At 41.5% G+C, this 27,630-nt stretch overlaps 1 protein-coding gene across 9 annotated transcripts in view; it reads left to right on the top strand.

Annotated features, from left to right (window-relative positions):
* myh14 (myosin, heavy chain 14, non-muscle) overlaps positions 1 to 27,630 on the top strand; it is a 55,024-nt gene that overhangs the window by 15,809 nt on the left and 11,585 nt on the right. For 7 of the 9 annotated variants that reach the window (XM_055013531.1, XM_055013530.1, XM_055013528.1 and 4 more), the window contains 21 exons: positions 1,185 to 1,399; positions 1,476 to 1,628; positions 2,003 to 2,176; positions 5,618 to 5,791; positions 5,877 to 5,991; positions 6,875 to 6,943; positions 8,295 to 8,500; positions 10,020 to 10,141; positions 10,275 to 10,344; positions 12,006 to 12,166; positions 12,809 to 12,917; positions 15,667 to 16,005; positions 16,579 to 16,716; positions 16,795 to 16,918; positions 17,080 to 17,251; positions 17,333 to 17,545; positions 18,588 to 18,732; positions 19,391 to 19,597; positions 20,542 to 20,646; positions 23,031 to 23,183; positions 24,915 to 25,163. In XM_055013531.1, coding sequence (XP_054869506.1) covers positions 1,185 to 1,399; positions 1,476 to 1,628; positions 2,003 to 2,176; positions 5,618 to 5,791; positions 5,877 to 5,991; positions 6,875 to 6,943; positions 8,295 to 8,500; positions 10,020 to 10,141; positions 10,275 to 10,344; positions 12,006 to 12,166; positions 12,809 to 12,917; positions 15,667 to 16,005; positions 16,579 to 16,716; positions 16,795 to 16,918; positions 17,080 to 17,251; positions 17,333 to 17,545; positions 18,588 to 18,732; positions 19,391 to 19,597; positions 20,542 to 20,646; positions 23,031 to 23,183; positions 24,915 to 25,163 — 3,413 coding nt within the window. The remainder of the gene's footprint in view (positions 1 to 1,184; positions 1,400 to 1,475; positions 1,629 to 2,002; positions 2,177 to 5,617; positions 5,792 to 5,876; positions 5,992 to 6,874; positions 6,944 to 8,294; positions 8,501 to 10,019; positions 10,142 to 10,274; positions 10,345 to 12,005; positions 12,167 to 12,808; positions 12,918 to 15,666; positions 16,006 to 16,578; positions 16,717 to 16,794; positions 16,919 to 17,079; positions 17,252 to 17,332; positions 17,546 to 18,587; positions 18,733 to 19,390; positions 19,598 to 20,541; positions 20,647 to 23,030; positions 23,184 to 24,914; positions 25,164 to 27,630) is intronic. The other 2 variants (XM_055013532.1, XM_055013535.1) reach the window with 1 other exon arrangement.

Raw genomic sequence — 27,630 nt, 5'->3', positions numbered from 1 at the left:
TAACATTAGCTGTGGCTGCACTCACGACTGGGTGCTTTGCGTTGATGTGGTAGGCTAAGCTTGAGCTACTTCATGGGACCAACAACTCTCACATCCTCCTCCATTTTCACGTCTCCTCTCCGCTCCTCACCTGGCCCTCCCAACTTCAATGGGAGCCTATCAGTTTATGCTAAACAAGCCCAAACACAATGACAGTCAATCAGTGTCCACTTCAGGATGTGACTGACCATTGTTTTCCACCCCCAACAATTCAAGCACAAGTAAGCCAACACATAAAAACGGATTTTATAAAAAGGCAACTGGCATACAGTAAGAGTAAAGTTAGAGATTAAAAATTAGATTAACACAATTTAAAAACATAGCATGTTAAATATGACTGTAATTAATTGCAATTAATGCGATAATTTGACATCCCTAGTTTTCTTGTTTAAAGACCAGACTAGTAGGAAGGACGAACATTTTTCTCTTGTCCACCCCCTTGATGAGCAAACTGAACCTCTAATGAAACAGAATCTAATTTAAATCTACTTTTATTGGTTTTATTTTTTCATTCATGTCTCTGTAATTGTGGGAACAGTTTTTAATCAACATAATATTTTAAATAATTATTATAAATGGAATAACATGTTAGCAGAACCCGCTGATGACGTTTCTGTCATTTTGTCTTGTTTTTGTCATTTTTCTATCTTGTTTTTGTCATTTTCTGTCTTGTTTTTGTCATTTTTCTATCTTGTTTTTGTCATTTTCTGTCTTGTTTTTGTCATTTTCTGTCTTGTTTTTGTCATTTTCTGTCTTGTTTTTGTCGTTATCTGTCCTGTTTTTGTCGTTATCTGTCTTGTTTTTGTCATTTTCTGTCTTGTTTTTGTTGTTTTCTGTCTTGTTTTTGTCATTTTGTATCTTGTTTTTGTCGTTGTCTGTCTTTGTCGTTTTCTGTCTTGTTTTTGTCATTTTCTGTCTTGTTTTTGTCATTTTGTATCTTGTTTTTGTCGCTCTGTCTTGTTTTTGTCGTTTTCTGTCTTGTTTTTGTCGTTTTCTGTCTTGTTTTTGTCATTTTGTATCTTGTTTTTATCGTCTGCCTTGTTTTGCATTGCTTCTGGTATCATTTATGACCTTGGTGCTGTGATTTTTGTTAAACCCTGACTGAAATGGTGACATAAACCTCCATTACCTCCATCTTCCTGTAGCCATGCTGAAGGTGATCTCTGCCGTGCTCCAGTTCGGAAACATCTCCTTCATGAAGGAGAAGAACCAGGACCAGGCCTCGATGCCCGACAACACGGCGGCCCAGAAGCTGTGCCACCTGCTGGGCATCAACGTGCTGGAGTTCACCCGGGCCATCCTGACGCCGCGGATCAAAGTGGGCCGGGAGTACGTCCAGAAGGCCCAGACCAAGGAGCAGGTAAGCCTCCATCTTCCAGGTGGAGCAGCTTTAACCCCCGTCAAGCGTGTCTGATCGGTTCCACCTCCTCTTACAGGCCGACTTCGCGGTGGAGGCGTTGGCGAAGGCGACGTATGAGCGTCTGTTCCGCTGGTTGGTTCACCGGATCAACAGAGCTCTGGACCGAAGACAGAGACAAGGAGCTTCATTCATCGGCATCCTGGACATCGCAGGGTTCGAGATCTTCCAGGTTTTTATCATTTTACACCTCGAATCATCATATTTTTGTTTTTAAATCTGCTCCGGGTTGCCCAAAAAAATTATAGTCTAAGATCTGTCATTTCTTAAAGATCGTTGTGAAATTTTTGCTCCGTATGTTAAACACTTTCCACGGTAACTTTAGGACAGAAGAGCATCTGCGTTATTCCAACTCAAATCTTCAGCTTCCTTCTGCTCCACCGTCTCTTAATGATCATAAATATATAAAATGGTATCTGTAAAGTTTCAGCTTCATATATCAGATCCTTTTATCCAGAGGTGCCGGCCTAAGCGAGTGCATTTCGTTCCACAGTTTCTATTGAATTAATGGTGAGTTCTTAACTTTCCTGAATCCCTCCCGTGCAGCTGAACTCCTTCGAGCAGCTCTGCATCAACTACACCAACGAGAAGCTGCAGCAGCTCTTCAACCACACCATGTTCATCCTGGAGCAGGAGGAGTACCAGCGGGAAGGAATCGAGTGGAACTTCATCGACTTCGGTCTGGACCTGCAGCCCTGCATCGACCTCATCGAGAGGCCGGTACGTCAACACTGGATTATTATTATTATTATTATGGAAAAATAAGTGTCGGCTCTACATACTATAGATATTTCACTGTTTACATTTTTAATAAGTTTCCATACTTGTGTCGTATCTTCTCTGCAGTTCAAACTTTGTTTTTGCAATGTGACTGTTGGTCACAGATGAGCCATTAATGGCTTCACGGTTGTGCCAAAAAGCACTGAATATTTAGTTTTTAACGGTATCTGGTTAGAGCAAATGATTTACTTCTGGCAGATTTTTACATTTTAGTATTTGTTATTAGGGTTGTCAAGGTTAACCGGTTTTACAATAACCACGATTATAAATAGATATTCGTCACATTTTTCACAACCACGATTATCCGTAGAAAAGCCTCGCGAGAGGTGCAATGCAAGAAGCGTGAGCTGCGCTGAGTGGAGAGTAGAGAGAGAGTGGCTCCTTGGCCTGTGCGCGCGCTCCTGTCTAATCGGCATCACTGCGCGCGCGCACACACACACACACACACACACACACACACACACAGAGAGAATTATATGATCAGTTATGACAGATTCTTTACTCGAAGTGTCCCTAATATTGTGGCCGCTGTGCGCAATGAGGTTGCCAAGATGGGACTGTCCGCCGCACGCGCGGTAACTGTCGGTTCCGAAGTCAGCGGTCCGGCGGCCGGGCCGCCCCGAGGACCCCCCGTGCCCCGAGTTTCCTCCCGGAGCCAAAACAACCGGCGGGTCGGGAGCTCCGGTTCCCTCCTGCGCTCCCGTTCCCCGCCCGTCGCAGCCGGGCTGCTTTCCTGCGTCCGCAGGCGAGGGGAAGGCGGCGGGCCACGGCGGGTGGGGAATGGGAGCGCAGGAGGGAACCGGAGCTCCCGACCCGCCGGTTGTTTTGGCTCCGGAAGCCCGTGCCCTCCTCTGAAGATGCTGTCGGCCCGGTCCCCTCAGCAGGGAGTGTGGTCCGGGAAGCCCCGCTGCCCGCTGACAGTGGTAGTGGAGGAGACAGTAACCTCCAGGACAGGGAGGCTGTCTGTCTGCCTGAAACTCCTGTCAGACTCTAGAGTTTTCCCTGGGAAATGATCCGGGTGTTTTGATTAATTGTTGTAAAATTAGTGGTGAATTGTTTATATAAACGTTTTAGTAAAAATAAATAAGACTCCCATTTATCCTTTTTTCTGTAGTTATATTGTCTAAAATTGTGGAGGATATTTAAAGCTTAAAATGAAGTGTTTTTAGAATCTTTAAATGTATTCTTTTTATGTCTTTTTGTTTTGTTTGATTTACAAAGTAAACACTACATTATCAACCATACATTAAACTGCAACATTCCATAATACATAAAAGTCTCAAAGAGGCACTTCACTAGAACCAATAAATACATATTGAACATAAATAAGTAGTAATTATACATCATTTACAAGATTCCCAGACTGAATAGTTGCTGTAATGTGCCTGCCAGTTTTTGTAAGCATATTTTTGTCTAAATTAAGGCAGTATTTGCTCATTTTTTTCCTACATCATGTAAGCAGCAGCACTCATATATAAATAGAGCATTTAAATCCAATCCATGTGATCAGTATCGGTAATCGGCATCCAAGGATGATCGGTATCGGTGATCAGCAGCAAAAAACCTGATCGGCACATCCCTAATTATTATTAATATTATAGAGAAAACAGCACAGTTTTTAATGCCAATCTTATAATTTTATTTTGTTTTAATGATGGCAGCTAAAGAAGCCTTTAAGTTCCTCAAGTTAATGACTGTTTTGTAATGCAATTTGCACTTTTATTTACTACAAAGACGTGTTGGAACAATTTATTTTATTTTATAAGAACAGTAAATGTTTAAAAGTTTAAGTATTATTAAAGAGTTTATTTAAATACAAACACTGGGTTTTTTTCTTTCATAATGTCGATAATCGTGAATAGTCGTAAAATCGCAATATTTCCTTCCACAATAATCGTGGCTCAAAAAATTGAAATCGTGACAACCCTATTTGTTATATATGAGTTGGATCTGATGGAAGGCTGCTGGACAGACCTGGTAAACCTAAACGTGTAGTGAGGATGAACTGGGAACGTCGGGTGGAGGACCCTGTCCATGGGGTTTTCAGCTCCCACCTCTGGAAGAGTTTCTCCTGCATCCCGTTGGGGACATGGAGTCTGAGTGGTCCATGTTCAAAGCCTCCATTTCAGAAGCAGCTGTTAGGAGCTGGGGCCAGAGGTCACTGGTGCCTGTCATGGCAGAAACCCAAAAACCCGCTGGTGGACACTAGCAGTGAGGGAAGCCGTCAGGCTGAGAAAGGAGGCCTTTCGGGCCTGGTTGGTTCGGGGGTCTCCTGAAGAAGCTGATGGGTACCAGTCAGCCAAAAGGGCTGCAGCAGTTGTGGAAGCTAAAACTCGAGTGTGGGAGGAGTTCGGGGAGGCTATGGAGAAGGACTTTCGGTTGACCTCGAGGAAGTTCTGGCAAACCGTTCAACGCCTCAGGAAAGGGAGGCAGGGCTTTGCTCAGGCTTTATAAAGTCGGCGGGAGAACTGTTGACCCGTACTGGGGACATTGTCGGGTGGTGGAAAGAGCACTCTGAGGAACTCCTGAACTCGGTAAGCACGTCCTCTGTGTAGGAGGCAGAGCCTGAAGACTCAGGGAATTCTTCGTCCATATCCATGGCAGAGGTCGCCGAGGTAGTTAAGAAGCTCCTCGGTGGCGCCAGGTGTGGATGAGATCCGTCCTGAGATGCTGAAGGCTCTGGACATTGTTGGACTGTCTTGGCTGACACGTCTCTACAATGTGGGCACGGGTACGGTACCTGTGGAGTGGCAGACCGGGGTGGTGGTTCCCATCTTCAAAAAGGAGGACCAGAGAGTGTGTTCCAACAACCGGGGTATCACACTTCTCAGCCTCCCTGGGAAAGTTTACTCTCGGGTGCTGGAAGGGAGGCTCCAACCGATTGTTGCACCTCGGATTCAGGAGGAGCAATGAGGATTCCATCCTGGTCGTGGAACGGTGGATCAGCTGCTAAGGGGGTCATGGGAGTTCAACCTGCCAGTCCACATGTGTTCTGTGGCTCTGGAGAAGGCCTACAACCGTGTCCCCAAGGGTCTCTGTGGGGGGTACTGAGGGAGTATGGGGTACTGAGGGAGTATGGGATACTGAGGGAGTATGGGATACTGAGGGAGTATCAGGTACTGAGAGAGTATGGGGTACCAGGGTCTCTGATACGAGCCATTCGGTCCCTGTACAACCAAAGTGAGAGCTGTGTCCACATACTCAGCACAAAGTCAGACTCGTTTCCAGTGGGTGTTGGACTCCTCCAGGGCTGTCCCTTGTCTTGGATCCCGTTTGTGGTCTTCATGGAACACCAACAAAAATCAGAATGTGAACAGAAATTCTCTCATGAACTCTACATTTCTCCAGGTTTTCTCAGTAACTTCTACCCTAACCCTCCAGGCTCATCCCCCCGGTGTTCTGGCGCTGTTGGACGAGGAGTGTTGGTTCCCCCGGGCAACGGACCGGTCCTTCGTGGAGAAGCTGTCGGCTGAGCAGGGCGGCCACCCCAAGTTCTTCAAGTCCAAGCAGCCGCGAGGAGAAGCCGACTTCTCCATCATCCACTATGCCGGAAAGGTAACTTCTCTTCATTCTACCTTTTAATCTGTCAAACAAACATCGTGCAGGTGAGTTCAGCGCTGTGATCATGTGACCTCCTCAGGTGGACTACAAGGCCGACGATTGGCTGGTGAAGAACATGGACCCTCTGAACGACAACGTGGCGTCGCTGCTCCACCAGTCGTCTGATCACTTCGTCTCTGAGCTTTGGAAGGAAGGTGAGACATTCGTTTATTACCTGCTAAATGCCGAGTTTAATTAGTCTCTAAAGCCGTGCACGTAAAAACCAGCCACGTGCACGCTCGCGGAACAAAACTCACAAATCACACGACTGACTTTGAGACTTTCAAGGCAGCTAACTCCTCCTTTTAATGATTATACGAGTTGTATTGATTGATTATTGCAGCTACTGATTGATTAATCAAATATGTTACTTTTATTAATAATAAAATAATTGAAATTCATAAATTAATGCGGCCATTTTGGATGTTTCGCCATGAAAAAGGAAGTGATGCATAACTAGCCTGTCCATGCTCCAATCTGCCTCAAACTCTGCATGTGTGATCAGAGTCCAGCCCTGACCACATCCATATGTCAAAATACACTCTCACTAGCAGCCACCACCTGGTGGACATGCTTGGATTCGCTGACCAGAAAAGATGCATGCTAGAACTCTTCAGCTGGCTCCTCTGTTGGGTTCCTTAACTCTTCTGGTGGTTCTATAACTCACCTGTTGGTTCTAAAACTCTTATAGTATTTCTTATAGCACTGTGAGAGTCAAATCGTGGAGCTAAAGTGCACGTGGAGGCTGTTTGTCAGCTTGTATCACGTGCACACGCCTGTTTTTTACATGCACGTGTTCTGAGACTAATTAAACATCACAGTTAAACCTTTAATTTGTTGCATTTGCGGGTTCAACGTTGATAAAAATGTGCAGATATTTGTACTTTTCCAGATGTTCCTGCTCAGTATTTTCTACCAGTTTTACCAAATCAAGCTTTTTTTCTGTTGCAAATTAACTTTTCTCTCTTTTCCTTCTTGTCTTCTCCCGTTTTTGCTCGTTTCCTCCTCTTCCTCTGCACTAACCGACTCCTGTATCAGACATCCAAACTCTTCCTCGTGTCTACTTCTTTGACTCCTATGCCACTCTGCAGACTAACGGCTCTGACAGTAGGTTCATCCTCCTCCTGCTAGCTCTGACTGCAGTGCCTCTTTTTGTTTTGGTTGATTTTGGTGCCGTGTTGTCGTGATTCCTGCATCCTTTGAGTTTCACTAACTGTGCTGTGATTGCGTGATTCCATTCCTTCACGCTGAGCTCTTTTTGTTCTACCACAAAAAGCCACATTCAGGATCACAGAAGCTGGAAAAGCTTTAAAGAGGATTAAATTCAACAGACAACAACCTTAAGTTAACTGTTTGGCACATTTGGATCATTTGAATTAAAAACAAAGGAAACCACACAGCCAGAAATGTGATTCTGAATCAGCTGTAGAGACGCTTCTAACAGCAGATTAGTCCATGAAAATCATCACATTTGTAGAAAAATATCTGCTCAGACATCTCAGGTTCACCTGAAGTTTTTAAAGCATAAAATCTGGATATTTATAAAGATATTTGTGAAATTTTAGCTTCATGTATCAAATATTTTCCGAGATAACTTTTTAAACTCACTAGTCGATCCACTTCCATCAGGTTTCTTCTCTCATTAAATGTGTTTGAACAACAACATGCGAGGAACTATTAAAGCTAAAAACCTGATCCAGAATCTGGAGTATTGGACAGTAGATCAATAATCTCTGATTATGGAGGAGATGAAATATGAAAAAACTGGTTTCATGTCATTTTAGAAAGTCTGAGTCCTTGTGGATGAGCTCTGAGTCATTTAAGGTCCGTTTTGTGCCGTTTTATTCACTATTTTAGTGTCATTTTGGACACTTTTTCAGTAATTATGGACAGTTTTTGAGTATTTTGAACAATTTATACCTAATGTTAGATTATTTGAGTCATTTTGGTCAATTTTTAAGTCATTTTGAATCATTTTTGGCCTAATTTTGGACACTTCTTTTGTCATTGGAGACCATTTTTATCCAATTTTGGCCTTTTTCAAGAGATTTTATTCACTAATTTAGTGTCATTTTACACACTTTGAGTCATTTTGGAAAGTTTCAAGTCACTGAGGACCAGAAACACATAATTTTATCTCTGATTTGCCTGATTTGTGTCATAAAATATGGATATTTATGAAAGTGGAACATATAAGTGGATTTTAAAATATTTTATCACAAAAATGATTTGATATATGAAGTTAAAATTTCACAGATATCATTTTAAATATCAAGATTTTATGATAAAAACTTGAAGTAACTCAGAGGTGGCTGAGCAGAAGGAACCTGATGGTTTTAGATGGAACCACCATGATGTTTCAGAAGATCTGGAGAACATGGTCCTGGTGTTGAGCAGATATCTGCTGATGTAGGAACTTCGTTACCTCATGATAATAAGCAAACCTGTTGTGGTGCAGTGGACCGGATCGTGGGTCTGGACCAGGTGTCCTCAGGTGAGAACAGTGGTCCGGTGACCTTCGGAGCTGCAGGTCTGAAGACCAAGAAGGGGATGTTCAGGACCGTAGGTCAGCTCTACAAAGAATCCCTCACCAAGCTGATGGCCACGCTGAGGAACACCAACCCCAACTTCCTGCGATGCATCATCCCCAACCACGAGAAGAGGGTGAGACTGCAAACATCTGCAAACATCTGCAAACATCTACAAACATCCTCAAACATCTACAAACATCTGCAAGCATCCTCAAACATCTGCAAACATCTGCAAGCATTCTCAAACATCTACAAACATCTGCAAACATCTGCAAACATCTACAAACCTCTGCAAACATCTGCAAACATCTACAAACATCTGCAAACATCTGCAAACATCTACAAACCTCTGCAAACATCTGCAAACATCTACAAACATCTGCAAACATCTGCAAACATTCTCAAACATCTAAAAACATCTGCAAACATCTGCAAACATTCTCAAACATCTGCAAACATCTGCAAACATCTGCAAACATCTACAAACATCCTCAAACATCTACAAACATCTGCAAGCATTCTCATACATCTGCAAGCATCCTCAAACATCTGCAAACATCTGCAAACATCTACAAACATCTGCAAACATCTGCAAACATCTACAAACATCTGCAAACATCTGCAAGCATTCTCAAACATCTACAAACATCTGCAAACATCTGCAAACATCTACAAACCTCTGCAAACATCTGCAAACATCTACAAACATCTGCAAACATCTGCAAACATTCTCAAACATCTGCAAACATCTGCAAACATCTGCAAACATTCTCAAACATCTGCAAACATCTGCAAACATCTGCAAACATCTACAAACATCTGCAAGCATTCTCAAACATCTGCAAACATCTGCAAACATCTACAAACATCTGCAAGCATTCTCAAACATCTACAAACATCTGCAAACATCTGCAAACACTCTAAAACATCTACAAACATCTGCAAACATCTGCAAACACTCTAAAACATCTACAAACATCTGCAAACATCTACAAACATCTACAAACATCTACAAACATCTGCAAGCATTCTCAAACATCAACAAACATCTGCAAACATCTACAAACATCTGCAAGCATTCTCAAACATCAACAAACATCTGCAAACATCTGCAAACATCTGCAAGCATTCTCAAACATCAACAAACGTCTGCAAACATCTGCAAACATCTGCAAACATCTGCAAGCATTCTCAAACATCTACAAACATCTGCAAACATCTGCAAACATCTGCAAACATCTACAAACATCTACAAACATCTGCAAACATCTCCAAACATTCTCGAACATCTCCAGACATCTACAGACATAGCTCCTTTGTTGGTTCCTCTATTGGGTTCTTTAACTGTTCTGTTGGTTCTTTCACTCCTTTGTTGGGTTCTTTAACTCCTCTGCTAGTTCTTTAACTGTTCTGTTGGATTCTTTAACTGTTCTGTTGATCCTTTAACTCCTCTGTTGGGTTCTTTAACTGTTCTGTTGGGTTCTTTTACTGTTCTGTTGGTTCTTTAGCTCCTCTGTTGGGTTTTTTAACTGTTCTGTTGGTTCTTTAGCTCCTCTATTGGGTTCTTTAACTGTTCTGTTGGTACTTTAACTGTTCTGTTGCTTCGTTAGCTCCTCTGTTGGGTTCTTTAACTCCTCTGCTCATCTCCTCAGGCCGGTAAACTGTCGCCTCACCTGGTTCTGGACCAGCTCAGGTGTAACGGGGTTCTGGAGGGGATCCGGATCTGCAGACAAGGGTTCCCCAACCGGATCCCGTTCCAGGAGTTCCGACAGAGGTGAGTGTTTGAGGTTCTTCCTTTATATAAGCTGCCTTTCGTAACCATCTGTTCTGTTTCTGTAACACCTGCTAATGAAACCTCCTCCGGTTCTAGCTCTGGTTCTCTCCTATAAAATCTGTTTTTCCTCCAGATATGAGATCTTGACTCCAAATGCGATTCCTCGAACCTTCATGGACGGAAAACAGGCGTCGGAGCTCATGGTGAGTCGCTTTAATTCGCTTTAATTCCTGAAAAATCCACCGGTTCCCTCCTCAGAATCAGCCGGTTTATTTCACAGATATTCACTGTTGTGTTCAATAACTGATAATATCTAGTAAATAATCAATGAAGGTGTAAATAAAGAGGCCAAGACTGTGTCCAAAATCTGTATTTTTATAAATAGTAACATCATACTTTTTTTATTTTTTTTTTTTACTGTATTTAAATGAGCAAGATGTGTTGTTATTTTACAGATATTTTCCATTAATTGTAAGAAGAATTATTAGGGATTAAAAAATTATACATTTTTTTTAACTCTTATTTTACAGATTTTTCCTGTTATGTTAAATTACAGATATTGTATCATTAAAAATAAATAAAAATAGGCTCAAACTGTAAGTATTGTCAATATAACCAGTAATTTAACCAATAATTTGTTCTTTTGCAATGTTTGACTGTAAAATTAGAGTTTTAGAGGATTTAAACCCACAAAGAAAACCCATTATTTACCAATATTTGAAAGAAAAATAAGTGTTAAGAAATGAAAAAACTTTTTTCCTTTCCTTTTTCATCACAATGTCAACACAACCTGAACACAATGTCAACGCAACGTAGACACGTCAACACAACATCCACACGTCATCACAACTTCAACACAACCTGAACACAGTGTCAACACAACATCAACACAACCTGAACACGAAAGGTGCGTGTGTACAGGATGTGATTTTCCCACATGGCAACACACTGCATGCTGGTCCGGTGTGTTTCCAGCTGCGATCAGGTGTGTTTACCTGGAGAGGGCTGCAGCTCATTTGCATAAAGTAGACTGACTTCTACTTTATGCAAATTGCATGTGGCATGTGGAGATTCCACGCATCGTGAAACTGTCCTCAAACTTCTAAACTAGACGTCAGTGACATAAAACGAGGACAGATTCAGCTGCTGCACAGATTATTTCTCGCTTCAAATGCTTTCAGAAATACTTTTCACTGACGTGTTTTTTGAAATAAAAGGGAAAGTTTGCAGCCGAGCCGCTGTGTTTATCCGACTTGTCTGCAGGACTGTCCAGCTGAAAGCTCGGTCACGTGACCACGTAGCGGCCTGCTGTTGCTCAGCGCTGTCATGTGACCATGTTGTGGTCCGCTAGTGACCGCCCGCCGTCCGTGTGATTTTCAGATGTGGTGTGTTGCCGTGCGGGAAAAGCGCATCTAGTGGACACGCAGCTTCACCTGAAGTCAACAAAACCTCAGCACAACATCCACACAACAAGCATGTTAAGAAAGGAAAAAACTTTTTTAAATCTTATCTTACAGATTTTTTAAATAAAATTACAGCTATTAAATATCACACGTTGACTGTAAAATAATACCAGCATCATTTTTTTAAAGCGTTGTTTTTCAGATATTTGGTGATATTTTAATTTTGCCTTTTTGTAAATATAGATTTTTGGCACATTTTGACCATTTTCTTTACAGTTTATCAACTATGATTCCTTCAAAATAAATCTGATTTGCAAAATATTCATAGTTTGAAGGTAAAACTTCTTCAACTGCTTCATTAAATACACTAAAGTTATTGTAGATCCAGAATCAGCTGATTCTGAGGAGGTCAGAGGGAACATTTCTAAGAACTGACTCTGATATTTACTGTTCTGGTTCAGATCCAGGCTCTGGAGTTGGATCACAACCTGTTCAGGGTCGGTCAGAGTAAAGTCTTCTTCAGAGCCGGAGTTCTGGCTCATCTGGAGGAAGAACGAGACCTGAAGATCACCGACACCATCATACGATTCCAGAGCGCCGCCAGAGGCTTCCTGGCTCGCAAGTAAGAGTAAAACCAGTCAGACCACAGGAAGAAAGAATAAAACCAGTATCAGACCACAGGAAGTCAGAATAAAACCAGTATCACACCACAGGAAGTCAGAATAAAACCAGTCAGACCACAGGAAGAAAGAATAAAACCAGTATCAGACCACAGGAAGTCAGAGTAAAACCAGTCAGACCACAGGAAGTCAGAATAAAACCACTATCAGACCACAGGAAATCTGAATACAACCAGTATCAGACCACAGGAAGTCAGAATAAAACCAGTATCAGACCACAGGAAGTCAGAATAAAACCAGTCAGACCACAGGAAGTCAGAATAAAACCAGTATCAGACCACAGGACGTCAGAATAAAACCAGTATCAGACCACAGGAAGTCAGAATAAAACCAGTATCAGACCACAGGAAGTCAAATACAACCAGTATCAGACCACAGGAAGTCAGAATAAAACCAGTCAGACCACAGGAAGTCAGAATACAACCAGTATCAGACCACAGGAAGTCAGAATAAAACCAGTATCAGACCACAGGAAGTCAGAATAAAACCAGTATCAGACCACAGGAAGTCAGAATACAACCAGTATCAGACCACAGGAAGTCAGATTAACATCTCTTGAGTTCGTGTATCTTGAATCTTCTCAGAGCTTTCATGAAGAAGCAGCAGCAGCTCAGTGCTCTCAGAGTGATGCAGAGAAACTGTGCAGCTTATCTCAAACTCAGGAACTGGCAGTGGTGGCGACTTTTCACTAAGGTAACCTCCACACAACGCCAACACAACCTCAACACAGTGTCAACACAACGCTATAACATCAACACAACCTCAACACAATGTCAACACAACGCTATAACAACATCAACACAACCTCAACACAATGTCAACACAGCGCTATAACATCAACACAACCTCAACACAATGTCAACATGTCAACACAACGTCAACACAATGCTGACACAACGCTATAACGTCAACACAATTTCAACACAATGTCAACACATCAACACATCAACACAATGTCAACACAACGTCAACACAATGTCAAAACATCAACACAACGTCAAGACAACGTCAACACAATGCTAACACAATGCTATAACAACGTCAACACAACCTCAACACAATGGGTCTGTTTCACGAAGCAGGTTTAGTGAAAACTCTGAGTTTGTTAACCCTGAAATGAGGGAAACTCAGAGTTTTCCGTTTCACAAAGGGAGGTAACTCAAACCAGAGACAGAGGGGTAACTCTAGCCTGTTTCACAAAGAGAGGTAACTGAAGCTCTCAGTCAGTTACCATAGTAACAGACTCTATGACTCTAACCTGGTCGGGACCAGGTTTATCTCAGTAAACCTCGAGTTTCTCTCAGTCTCCGCCTTCTTTCAGTCACATGCGATTTCATTTCCTCATTCATTCAGTCAGCTGGCAAGTTTTGGCGAAGTCTAGTTCTGCCGTGTGTCAAAATGACGTCCTTTTATTAACGATCCAGTGGATGAAGGAGCAGCATTACTGCACAGAGAATTAAATATTCGTCAGGAGATTGTTATCAGACCACGCAGAGATGTTCTTGCATTTCTCGACAACTATCTTTTAGAGCGGTACCGTTATACGTCACAGTCCATAATCTACATACAACCTCATCCGTCCTTACATTTACAACATTACCAACCACAGTCATGCTCTCACATCCCAGCAGATATTGTGTGTTGTGCTGCGGTTCTTTGCAAATGGAAGTTTTTTTATATAATGTAGGAGATGCAGAGCACTTCAGTAAGACAACTGTATGCAGGACGGTCAGAAATGTGTGTCTGGATCTGAAACGACTTTTACCATCTTTGTCGTTTTCCCTGGACATAAACCTGTCAGAGCCATCAAGGCTCTGTGTGTGTGTATATATATATATATATATATATATATATATATATATACACACACACACACACACACACACACACACACACACACACACACACACACACACACACACACACACACACAGAGCCATCAAGGCGGACGGAGCGGACGGAGAAAACCCACGCATGCACAGGGAGAATGTGCAAACTCCATGCAGAAAGATCCCGGGAAAGCCGGGACACGAATCAGGGATCTTCGCGCTGCAAGGTGAAAGTGCTAACCACTACATCACTGTGCAGCCCTTCTGTTTTAAAAATGTTTTTATATTTCATCTTCAGCTGCTGCCACATGCTCTTCTCCCCTGCAGGATTGCACCTAAATGAAATAATTTAATAGGCTACTATTCAAACAGTTTTCCTGTAATATTATTGTGATTTAAACTTACGCATTGACCCAGGCAGCAATGTTCTCCCACACCGTCTCCCTCTCTTTTGCAGCTGCAGGTGTTGCACTTCTTTCTAAAAACGTGTTCAAACTCGCTATATAAGCGCATTAAGATTTCCAATTCAAACGGTGTAGTCCTCCGCTTCCCCGTTGCCATGGTGACTCGTCGAATCGGCGCTCTATTGATACTGGCTTTTCAGAGTTGTGGTGCACGCGCTTAACTCCGGGTGAAACTACTCCGAGTTGATTAAACCAACTCAGATCAGCTGTTCTGGAACCAGAAACTCAGAGTTTCCTATCTCAGAGTAGATCAACTCAGAGTTCATGGTTAAACTCAGAGTTTGTTGAAGCTGCTTCGTGAAACGGACCCAATGTCAACACGTCAACACAACGTCAACACAACGCTATAACAGTGTCAACACAACGCCAACACAACGTACACAGTTGTTTAAGTTGCCTTGAATTTAGTTTATTTTTGTTTCATTTTGTGTTTTTGACAGAATGTCATTCTGGATCTGCTTTGAGAATTTATTTATTTATGATTTATGACTTTATTAATTTCTGACTGAACTGCAGGCTACAGGTGTTGCATTCAGGAACCGTTGGAAAGTTGAAAATCTGCCGATTCTGTTTTTGTGGTTTGTCGCTCTAATAAATGTTGTTATTTATTGATTTTAAGGGTTATTACACAAATTGTTTTGTATTTATTATATTAATCAATGTTTTGTTTGTTTTTCTTTGTTCTTTTACAGAATCTGGTTAAAATGCTTTATTGCAAGTGAATTTTTAGTGGCTTTTAGTAGATTTTAAAATGCAAATTAGGTTCGTTTATTTTTGATCTTTATTTTTATTTCTGTATCTTATTTGTGTTTACTTTGTTTCTTTTTTTCCCAAAGTGAATTTAAATAAACATTTTTTCTTATTTATTGTTATGTTTTTAAAATCTTTATTTGTATTTATTTATTTATTGTGTGTTTGCTCAAGTTTTTTTTTTAATGAATTTGGTGAAAATGCTAAATTTCAAAATTTAAATACTAATAATGTACAAATTTTTTTCTTAATTATTCTTTATTTATCATTAGTTTTTTCTTAGAATCTGGTGCAAATGCTTTATTTTTAGTGAGTTTTCCAGTGAAGTGAGGAGAATGAAGGTGGTTTTGGTCTGATTCTAGGATGTCCTTTAGCTTCTGTTTGCTCCGTCTCCTCCAGGTGAAGCCTCTGCTCCAGGTGACCCGGCAGGACGAGGAGATCCAGGTGAGGGAGGCCGAGCTGCAGAAGGCCAAAGACAAGCTGACCCGGGTGGAACAGGACTTCACGGAGCTGGACAGGAAGCACGCCCAGCTGATGGAGGAGAAGGCGGTGCTGGCCGACCAGCTGCAGGCCGAGGCCGAGCTGTTCGCCGAGGCCGAGGAGATGAGGGCCAGGCTGGCCAGCAGGAAGCAGGAGCTGGAGGAGGTCCTGGGGGAGCTGGAGAGCCGGCTGGAGGAGGAGGAGGAGAGGGGCGTCCAGATGAGCAACGAGAAGAAGAAGATGCAGCAGAACATCCAGGTGAGTGTGGAGACACCTGCTGAGGTCGACCGTGGAGGTCCACGATGGAGGTCCACCATGGAGGTCCACCGTGGAGGTCCACGATGGAGGTCCACCATGGAGGTCCACCGTGGAGGTCCACGATGGAGGTCCACCGTGGAGGTCCACGATGGAGGTCCACCGTGGAGGCCCACCGTGGAGGTCCACCGTGGAGACCCACCGTGGAGGTCCACCGTGGAGGTCCACCGTGGAGGTCCACCGTGGAGGTCCACCGTGGAGGTCCACCGTGGAGGTCCACCGTGGAGGTCCAACATGGAGGTTCTGCTGTAGAGGAGAGAAAACACTAAACGTTTGTTTACCCTTCTGTCAACCAATCACAGCTGTTGTGGGCGGTGCTAAACAGAGAATACAGCTTTGATGTTCCCTCCAGATAGTCCTTCTTCCTCCTCTTTCTTCCTCTTCTTCTTCCTCCTCTTCTTCCTCCTTCTTCCTCTTTCTTCTTCCTTTTCTTCCTCCTCTTCTTCCTTCTCTTCTTCCTCCTTTTTTCTCCTAGAATCTCAGACGTCTCTAATTTCCTTTTTCTGTCTGCTTCAGGACCTGGAGGAGCAGCTGGAGGAGGAGGAAAGCGCCCGTCAGCGCCTCCTGCTGGAGAAAGTCACCCTGGAGACCAAAGCCAAGAGTCTGGAGACTGATCTGCTGACGGCTGTGGAGCAGAGAGACCGACTCTCCAAGGTTTAGACTGAAACACGGACTGTAGCGACACGTTAAAATGTTCAGTATTTAGCTTCTAACTGGTTTCTGTCTGAGCAGGAGAAGAAGCAGCTGGACGAACGTCTCAGCGAGGTGACCGACCAGCTGACCGAGGAGGAGGAGAAGACCAAGAGCCTGAACAAGCTGAAGAACAAACAGGAAGCCGTCATCGCCGACCTGGAGGGTAAGAACACGAGTAATTAGATTAGAGTCAGGACCAGGAAGTAGAATCCATCATCAGTGAATCAGGGGTGAGATTGGTGCTCTTTGTGGAGGACGTTGTGGAGCAGAGACTGATTCCTGATCAGTTCTGTAGACATCTAAACTGTGATGTTTGACCTCCAGAGCGTCTGAAGAGGGAGGAGCAGGGCCGTCTGGAGCAGGAGAAGTGGAAGAGGAGGATGGAGGGCGAGTCTCTGGAGGCCCAGGAGCAGCTCTCTGACCTGGGGCTGCTGGCCGCCGAGCTGAGGGGGAGTCTGGCCCAGAAGGAGAAGGAGATCACCACCCTGCAAGGCCGGTAGGACTCCTCAACATCTGCTGGGTCTGGGTCTGGTGGAGGTATGAGGCTGGATCTTCTAATCCATGTGTGTTCCTTCAGGCTGGAGGAGGAAGGAGCCCGGAGAGCTGAAGCTCAGAGATCTCTGAGGGAAGCTCTGTCTCAGGTTTCAGAGCTGAAGGAGGAGGTGGAGAACGAACGAGGGATGAGAGAACGAGCAGAAAAACAGAGACGAGACCTTGGAGAGGAGCTGGAGGCTCTGAGGACGGAGTTAGAAGATACTCTGGACACCACGGCTGCTCAGCAGGAGCTCCGGTAAGAAGACAGATTAGAATTAAAATCATTCTAGACTCTGGATCTGGAATGGAAAAGTTCACAGTTTCTGTTGTCAGAAGGAAAATTAACGTAACGCTGCTCTCCTCTTAGCTCTTTAAATACAATAACATAATGTACGAATGAACTAAATGTGTTTAAGTTACTCAAAATCTGGACAAAATGCCTTAAAATATGTCCAGAAATGATCAAAATGTGTCCAAGATTAGTCAAGAGTTGTCCAAAATGAAAAAAAGTCATCCCAAAATGAAAAAGACATCTTATATTACACCAAAAACGGTCAAATATGACAAAAACATCTACAAGATTGGTCAAAAAATGTCAGTAATGACTCGAAATGTGCTTAAATTTGTTCCAGATGACTGAGGAGGTTGAGGAAAACAATCATATTTTTTTCTAAGTGACAAAAACAAATGTTCAACATCATTAAAAATTGTCAAAAAATGACTGTTTGTGTCCAAGATTAGTCAAGAATTGTCCAAAATGGAAAAAGATGCCATAAAATTAGACCAAAATGACAAAAACATTCGCGATTGGTCAAAAATGATTCAAATTGTTTCCAAAATAACTCAGTTTTTGTTTGTATTTGTTCAAAATGACTGAATATCGAATAAAGCAAAAAAAATTGTCCTAAATTACCTGAAAATGGTCCAAAATGATGCAATCATTGATCCAAAACAACCTGAACATAAACCAAATGGGTCAAAAAATGTCTAAATAACTCAATATTTGCTTCAACAAAAACGTGTCCAAGATGAGTCAAAAAAATAAATTCATTTAAAAATTGTCCAACACGACTAAAAATGTGTCCAAAAATGACTGGATTTGTGTCCAAGGCTAGTTAAGAATTGTCCAAAATGGAAAAAGATATCACAGAATTTATCCAAAATGACAAAAACATCCACAAGATTGGTCAAAAAAGTTTAAAATAACTCAAAAGCTGTCCAAAATAACTCAGAATGTGTCCTAAATTCCCAGTAGTAACTCAGTGATGAGGATAAACATTTTTTTTTTTATACTTCAGCTCTCGTCGGGAGGCGGAGCTGAGCGACCTCCAGCGGTGCGTCGAGGAGGAAACTCGACGCCATGAAGCTCAACTTTCAGAGCTGAGAGTGAAACACGGATCGGCCATCGATAATCTGCAGGAACAGCTGGACAACAGCAAGAGAGTAAGAGATTAAAAAATGCGTTTAGATGAAGAGTCAGAAAGCTGACGTTATAAAACATGTTTAACCTCCTGCTGCTCTCATTTATAGGCACCAAATATTGTTTCCTTGTCTGAAAAAAATCCAAAAATTCAGCAAAAAAAAGTCCCCAAATTTCTGAAAATTTGCAAAACCTCCAGGAAGAAAATTCCAATAATTCCTTAAAAGTTTCCCTTATAGGTTTTATTTTTAAAAAATCCCCCAAATTTGACCTAAAGTGATTCCATATATATCAGTAAAACTTCTGATATTTTATTTAAGAACATTCACATAAAAATCAACCAAAATCCAGCGAAATTTGCTGGATTTTGGTTGATTTTTTGGGGGGGGGGGTTTGGTTTGGTTGATTTTTGATTTGATTTATTTTTTTTAATTAATTTTCTTAAACATTTTTTAAACTTTTTTTTCCACCAAAAAATGTTGAAAACTTTCCCAAAAATGTTGAAAATGTAGACATCAGAAGTTTCACTGTGAAAATGTTTTTTCCACATTTTCAAACTTTAAAACAGGTCAGTTTTGACCCGCAGGACGACACGAGGGTTAAATACGACGAAGAGTCAGAAAGCTGAGGTTAAATGATGAATGCGATGATAAATTCCAGCTCATATCTTCTTCCCTTCAGGCCCGGCAGTCTCTGGAGAAGGCCAAGGCGGTTCTGGAGGAGGAGAGGCTGAACCTGACGTCGGAGCTGAAGAGCCTCCAGGCCGGTCGGACCGACAGCGAACGAGGACGGAAGCGAGCCGAGGGCCAGCTGCAGGAGCTGAACGCCCGGCTGGTCCAGGCCGACCGGGAGAGGGAGGACCGGGAGGAGAGGCTGCACAAGCTGCAGGTAGAAACCTACTAACATCTAACAGAAAGAAAGCTCCTGGTGCAGCGACGCTCTGCTCACAGCGCTCCTGCAGCAACAACACGGAAAACTACATCTGAGCTAAATCTACCAGTCCAAACCATGATGCTTCAACTGGAAGTTCATCTTCATCTGAAAGGAAATCAAAACAGCCCATAACCTGTCCGATAATTGTTCAAAATGACTTGAAACAAGACCGTCAAAAACACGTATCCACAGTCCCGAAAAATGATCCAAAGGGCTTACAAATGTCTTAAAACTGTCCAAAATGTCTCACAGTGGGTCCAGTGTGACTCTAAACTTGTCAAAAATGACTTGAAGCATGTCCAAAATTTGGTAAGATTAAAATGTGTCAGATAAACCGTTTGTCCCGTTAATCTTGGGAAAAAAATCAAACAGAAAGCTCAGTAATGACTAAAACCTCTCCAACCTGACTCCAAAGCTACGTCCAAGATGACTTAAAAATGTCTCAAATACTCAAAAGTCGTCCAAAATGACTAAAAACCTGTCTTAGATGAGTAACAAAATGAAAAAACAATGACTCAGTCTGTCCAAAAATGACAGAGATGAATCAGACGTCCAAAACCACTCAGAATTTCTGGACGGGACAAAAATATTCATCCAAAATGGCTCCAAAATACTCAGAATTTGTATTAAATGACTCAATCTGTACAAAACTGCAGAAATGTGCCTGATAAACTGTTTCTGTCCTGTTGATGTGGAATAAAACAAACAGAAAGGTCAATAAAGACTAAAACTAGGGATGTTCGATATTATCGGCCCAATATTGGCATAAAAATGTAATAATGTAATACCTTACATTATTGCTTGTTGTGTTTTGAACTTTATTAAACAGATTAATAACAGAATATTTTCCTGTTTCTGTGTTTTAATGGATCTAAAGCCTCCTTTTTTTTCTCCTCCAGTGTGAGATCGAGTCTCTCTCCGGGAATCTTTCGTCCTCCGACTCCAAAACTCTTCGTCTCTCAAAAGAAGTCAGCAGCTTGGAGAGTCAGCTGCACGACGCCAAGGTTGTTATTATTATTATTATCATTATCATTATTATTATCATTGTCATTATCATTATTATTATCATTATCATTATTATTATCATTGTCATTATCATTATTATTATCATTATCATTATCATTATCATTACCATTATTATTATTATTATTATTATTATTATTATTATTATTATTATTATTGTCATTGTAATTATTTTTATTACTATTATTCTTATTATGACTATTATTCTTATTATTATTACTATTATTCTCATTAATATTATCATTATTTTATTATTATTATTATTATTATTATTATTATTATTACTATTATTATCATTAATATTATCATTATTTTATTATAGGGCTGGGCGATATGGCCTAAAAAAAAAAATCTCCGATTTTTTCACAAAAAATCCAGATTCACGATTTATCCGATTTTTTTTTTTTTTTTTTACCCCCTACCTATTCTCAGCATCCTGGAGTCCAGTCTACTCTATGCAAATGAGCTGCAGCCCTCTCCAGGTAAACACACCGGATCGCAGCTGGAAATGTGCTGCATGTGGCTGCTGGTCCGGTTGCGGTGCATTTCCAGCTGTGATCAGGTGTGTTTACCTGGAGAGGGCTGCAGCTCATTTGCATAAAGTAGACTGACTTCTAGTTCAGTGGTTCCTAACCTGTGTGGCTTGGAGCCCCTCCTATAAGCTGCACCCAGCCCCACCCACCACCACCACATAAGTACACTATGAAACATAAGAGGGAAGTTACTGAATTGTATTACTAATAAAAAATTCCCTAAAATTACAAAAAAATATTTTATATCAAACCAAGAGTTCAAGAGTTGTACTATGACGAGGAGGAGAGAGTTTATGGCTGCAGTAAATTTGTTGACACTACAACGCATAAGAGTTAAGTTATTGATTTTTTTTTTTTTTTTTACTAAAAAAAATCCTTACAATTATGAGAAAAAATATTTAATATCAAACCAAGAGTTGTAGTATGGCCAGCAGGAGCAGTAAATTTGTTGAATATTTGTGTCTCTTCGCTGTTTGCAGCAGTTTTGCATTTTGCAGACGGTCCCTGTTCACTCGTCTCACAGCCTGCTGCTCATAGACACCAATGTTATTTCTGCAGCTACTTTTGATTAAACTGGGCTTGTAGCACATTGTCTACCTTACAACGATGGAAAAGAGGCATTGTTTATGTTTAGACAACGTATATTTAATGAGTTATTGATGCCGGAAGTCCAAATTTGTGAATATCTTTCTGACTTTACCGAACTGTTTTATTTCCTGACGTCGCCGTAATTCTCTGGTTTCATGCTGTCATTTGCGAGCATTTCACTACAAATAACATAATTCTGTTTTGTCCTTTAATAAAACCAAATTCAAGGTAACTCTCGAAGTATAGCCGGAGTTTTTAGATACTGATGAATCTTCCCCCGTTTTGCGTTTTTCAGACACCGTTTCCGTCAATAATTTTCTAACTGTAACACAAACTAATGAATCGGGATGAACTAGAGCCAACCTGAAGAAAGACCAAATAAATGTGTTTTTAAAATGTTTTATAAGTAGACTTGTGATGACACAGTGAGTCTGTTACTCTGATTTTATCCAGAATGTAAAAATCTATTTTTTATAACATCACAGCCTCAGAGCAGACAAAGCGGACCCCAGGTTGAGAACCACTGTTCTACTTTATGTAAATTGAATGCGGGTGTGGAGATTCCACGCATCGTGAAACTGTCCTCAAACTTCTAAACTAGGCGTCGGTGACCTAAAATGAGGACAGATTCAGCTGCTGCACAGATTATTTCTCGCCTCAGATGCTTTCAGAAATACTTTTCACTGAAGTGTTTTTGAAATAAAAGGTAAAGTTTGCGGCCGAGCCGCTGTGTTTATCCGACTTGTCTGCAGGACTGTCCAGCTGAAAGCTCGGTCATGTGACCACGTAGCGGCCTGCTGTTGGTCAGCGCTGTCATGTGACCATGTTGTGGTCCGCGTGATTTTCAGATATGCTGCGTTGCCGTGCAGGAAAATAGCATCTAGTGGACACGTACCTTTAGATCTGCACCGCTCGCCGCCATGTTGTTTGTGTATCAAGCGCGGGGAGGAGGGGGGAGCACTCTGAACTACAGGAGCCCAGCGGGAAGGCGTTGATGGCGGATGTTGATGAGAAAATCGATTTTCATTAAAACAATTCGACATTAAGTACAAACTCGAATTAATCGATAAAATCGATTTATCGCCCAGCCCTATTTTATTATTATTATTATTATTATTATTATTATTATTATTATTATTATTATTATTATTATTATTATTATTATTATTATTATTATTATTATCATTGTCATTATTATCATTTTTATTATTGTTATTAAAGCACTTTCTATGTTTGTGTCTCAGGAGCTGCTTCAGGATGAAACAAGACAGAAAATGGCTCTGAGCTCCAGAGTTCGAGGTCTGGAGGAGGAGAAGAACAGCCTGATGGAGCGTCTGGAGGAGGAGGAGGAACGAGCTAAGGAGCTCAACCGTCAGATCCAGACCCTCACCCAGCAGGTATCCACATATTCATCTTATTTTATTAATATTAATACACATAAACCAGTAAAACGTAAGATTAGACTCACATTCAACCCTCTGAACCCACCAGCAGGTTTGAATGACAGGAAAATCCTTTAAAAAAAATCACCAAAATCACAGCTTTCTCTAGAAATCAAATCTGAAAAAAAAAGTTGGATTTTTGTTTTTCAGATTTTTTCTGAGATAATCATGTGTGGCGTTCAGCTGCTGCAGGAAAATTCACCAAATTTAACCTCACACTTATGATATTTCAGCTAAATTCTGTTATTTGACATTTAAAATTCGCCTAAAAAAATCTCCCGTTTGCATTAAACAGATTCTGTAAAAAACAAAAAATTCTCCTCCAAATTAGTCCAAAATGAAATCGTAGCTCATCTCAAATGAATCAAACCCATCGCAAATTACTCAATATTTGTCTAAAATGACCAATATGTGTCAGACTATGAGTCAAAACTGTCCAAATTAAAACCAAGCTCGTCTAAAATGGCTAAAAATGTGATTAAGTCGACTCAAAATTCATCCAGAGTGACTCAAGCTGTCTAAAATGACAAAAACCTGTGCAGGAGGACTCCAAATTTGTCCTAAATAAATAAAAAATGACCCCAAATCTGTCAAGAATTGCTCAACATTAGTCCGAAATTACAGCACCGATACGAGGCTGATCGGAAATTCAAAAACCTGATTTAAATTTAAAGTAGTCTCCCGGTGCAGCGATGCTGTAAAAAATGATGAAAAGGTCACTTAAAATACATCCAAAATTAAAAAAAGACTCTTTCAAAATGACTCAAACCTGTCGTAAATTACTCAGTATTTCTCTAAAATTACAAATATGTCCCAAAATATGAGTCAAAAATAAAACCAAGCTCATCTAAAATGACCAAACATTTGTTTAATGCGACTCAAAATTCATCCAGGGCGACTCAATCTGTCCAGTAAATCACAGAATTTGTCTAAAATAACTCTATTTGTTCAAAATGACTGAGGAGGTTGAAGAAAACTAACTGTTCCTAAATGACAAAAACTTGTCCAAGATGAGTTAAAAAAAATGTTGAAAATCATTCAGAATTGTCCAAAATGAAAAAGATGTCACAGAATTTATCCAAAATGACAAAAACATCTACAAGATTGGCCAAAAAATGTCTATAATGACTCAAAATCTGTCCAAAATATCTCAATATTTGTTCATCTTTGTTCCAAATGACTGTGTATATTGAAGAAAACAAACAAATTTTCCAAAATTACACAAAATAGGTCCAAAATGATGCTAAAATTGATCCAAAATAACAAAAACATATACCAGATGGGCTAAATTTGTCCGAAAAATTACTCAATTTGTGCCCAAGATTAAAAAGATGTCACAAAATTTGTCAAAAATGACAAAAACATCGACAGAATTGGTCAGAAAATGTCTCCAATAAGTCAAAATCTGTCCAAAATATCTAGAATCGATGAAATTTACACAACAAAAAACACAAATACTGAAGGTTAAATTCATTGTTTTCATCTAAAATCATTGAAAATTGTGTCCAATAAACAAAAACAGTAAAATATTACTCTAAATTTGTCCAAAATGAAATAAATTTGTCAGTTTCTGCTCCAGAACTTCTTGATCAGCCGTCGTGTTAAACCTTAGATTTATTTCCAGTCGTTTTTTTTTTTTTTTTTTTTAATAATTTAATAACTGTGTTTTCATGGATCTCCTCTCAGCTGGCGGAGCTCCGGAAGCAGTCGGAGGAGGTGAACACGGCGGTGGAGGCCGGGGAGGAAACCCGCAGGAAGCTGCAGAGGGAGCTGGACGGCGCCACCCAGAGGGAGAGGCAGAAAGACGAGGAGAAGGAGAGGGTGGAGAGGCAGAGGGAGAGGCTGAGGGAGGAGATCGAGGACATGACGCTGGCCCTGCAGAGGGAACGGCAGAACTGTACGGCCCTGGAGAAGAGGCAGAAGAAGTTCGACCAGGTAGGAAACACCTGGAGAAAAAAAACTGCAGGTAGGAAACACCTGGAGAAAAAAACAGCTGGTAGGAAACACCTGGAGAAAAAAAACAGCTGGTAGGAAACACCTGGAGAAAAAAAACTGCAGGTAGGAAACACCTGGAGAAAAAAAACAGCTGGTAGGAAACACCTGGAGAAAAAAACAGCTGGTAGGAAACACCTGGAGAAAAAAACAGCTGGTAGGAAACACCTGGAGAAAAAAAACTGCAGGTAGGAAACACCTGGAGAAAAAAAACTGCAGGTAGGAAACACCTGGAGAAAAAAAAAACAGCTGGTAGGAAATACCTGGAGAAATAATGTCAGGAACAAAAACACCTGGAAACAAACCAGAAGATGAGATTTTTATTTAAAATGAAACAAAAGCTGAGTGAATCTGCAGGAGAAACGATCCTTCTCTACTTAATAATCGTCCAAAATGTCTCAGTTTATCTAAAGTTAGATTAAATTGTTCACATTGACTGAAATGTAATTAATAAAATTCTACCAAATTTTCCAAAACTCAAAATGTCTCCACACTCTGTTAAATCGTCCAAAATTAGACCAGAAATGATCCAAATTGAAAAAAACGAGACAAAAAAGACAAAAATGAGACACAAAATGATAAAAACAAGACATAAAATGAAAAAAAAGAGTAGTAGTAGGGTACTAGGGTAGTTCCTAGATGGTTCCTGGTAGGTTCCTAGATGGTTCCTGGGTAGTTCCTAGATGGTTCCTGACAGGTTCCTAGATGGTTCCTGGGTAGTTCCTAGATGTTCCTGGGTAGTTCCTAGATAGTTCCTGGGTAGTTCCTAGATGGTTCCTGGGTAGTTCCTAGATGTTCCTGGGTAGTTCCTAGATAGTTCCTGGGTAGTTCCTAGATGTTCCTGGGTAGTTCCTAGATGGTTCCTGGGTAGTTCCTAGATGTTCCTGGGTAGTTCCTAGATAGTTCCTGGGTAGTTCCTAGATGTTCCTGGGTAGTTCCTAGATGTTCCTGGGTAGTTCCTAGATGTTCCTGGGTAGTTCCTAGATGGTTCCTGGGTAGTTCCTAGATGTTCCTGGGTAGTTCCTAGATGTTCCTGGGTAGTTCCTAGATGGTTCCTGGGTAGTTCCTAGATGGTTCCTGGGTAGTTCCTAGATGTTCCTGGGTAGTTCCTAGATGGTTCCTGGGTAGTTCCTAGATGTTCCTGGGTAGTTCCTAGATGGTTCCTGGGTAGTTCCTAGATGTTCCTGGGTAGTTCCTAGATGGTTCCTGGGTAGTTCCTAGATGTTCCTGGGTAGTTCCTAGATGGTTCCTGGGTAGTTCCTAGATGGTTCCTGGGTAGTTCCTAGATGTTCCTGGGTAGTTCCTAGATGGTTCCTGGGTAGTTCCTAGATGTTCCTGGGTAGTTCCTAGATGGTTCCTGGGTAGTTCCTAGATGTTCCTGGGTAGTTCCTAGATGGTTCCTGGGTAGTTCCTAGATGTTCCTGGGTAGTTCCTAGATGGTTCCTGGGTAGTTCCTAGATGTTCCTGGGTAGTTCCTAGATGGTTCCTGGGTAGTTCCTAGATGGTTCCTGGGTAGTTCCTAGATGGTTCCTGGGTAGTTCCTAGATGGTTCCTGGGTAGTTCCTAGATGGTTCCTGGGTAGTTCCTAGATGTTCCTGGGTAGTTCCTAGATGGTTCCTGGGTAGTTCCTAGATGTTCCTGGGTAGTTCCTAGATGGTTCCTGGGTAGTTCCTAGATGTTCCTGGGTAGTTCCTAGATGGTTCCTGGGTAGTTCCTAGATGGTTCCTGGGTAGTTCCTAGATGTTCCTGGGTAGTTCCTAGATGGTTCCTGGGTAGTTCCTAGATGTTCCTGGGTAGTTCCTAGATGGTTCCTGGGTAGTTCCTAGATGTTCCTGGGTAGTTCCTAGATGGTTCCTGGGTAGTTCCTAGATGTTCCTGGGTAGTTCCTAGATGGTTCCTGGGTAGTTCCTAGATGTTCCTGGGTAGTTCCTAGATGGTTCCTGGGTAGTTCCTAGATGGTTCCTGGGTAGTTCCTAGATGTTCCTGGGTAGTTCCTAGATGGTTCCTGGGTAGTTCCTAGATGTTCCTGGGTAGTTCCTAGATGGTTCCTGGGTAGTTCCTAGATGTTCCTGGGTAGTTCCTAGATGGTTCCTGGGTAGTTCCTAGATGGTTCCTGGGTAGTTCCTAGATGTTCCTGGGTAGTTCCTAGATGGTTCCTGGGTAGTTCCTAGATGTTCCTGGGTAGTTCCTAGATGGTTCCTGGGTAGTTCCTAGATGTTCCTGGGTAGTTCCTAGATGGTTCCTGGGTAGTTCCTAGATGTTCCTGGGTAGTTCCTAGATGGTTCCTGGGTAGTTCCTAGATGGTTCCTGGGTAGTTCCTAGATGGTTCCTGGGTAGTTCCTAGATGGTTCCTGGTAGGTTCCTAGATAGTTCCTGGGTAGTTCCTAGATAGTTCCTTGTAGGTTCCTCG

Source organism: Amphiprion ocellaris, chromosome 9 (assembly GCF_022539595.1).
Source record: "Amphiprion ocellaris isolate individual 3 ecotype Okinawa chromosome 9, ASM2253959v1, whole genome shotgun sequence".
NCBI classification, from domain to species: domain Eukaryota; kingdom Metazoa; phylum Chordata; class Actinopteri; family Pomacentridae; genus Amphiprion; species Amphiprion ocellaris.
The sequence above is the reverse complement of the archived record's forward strand: the minus strand, read 5'-3'. Positions and strand labels throughout refer to the sequence as shown.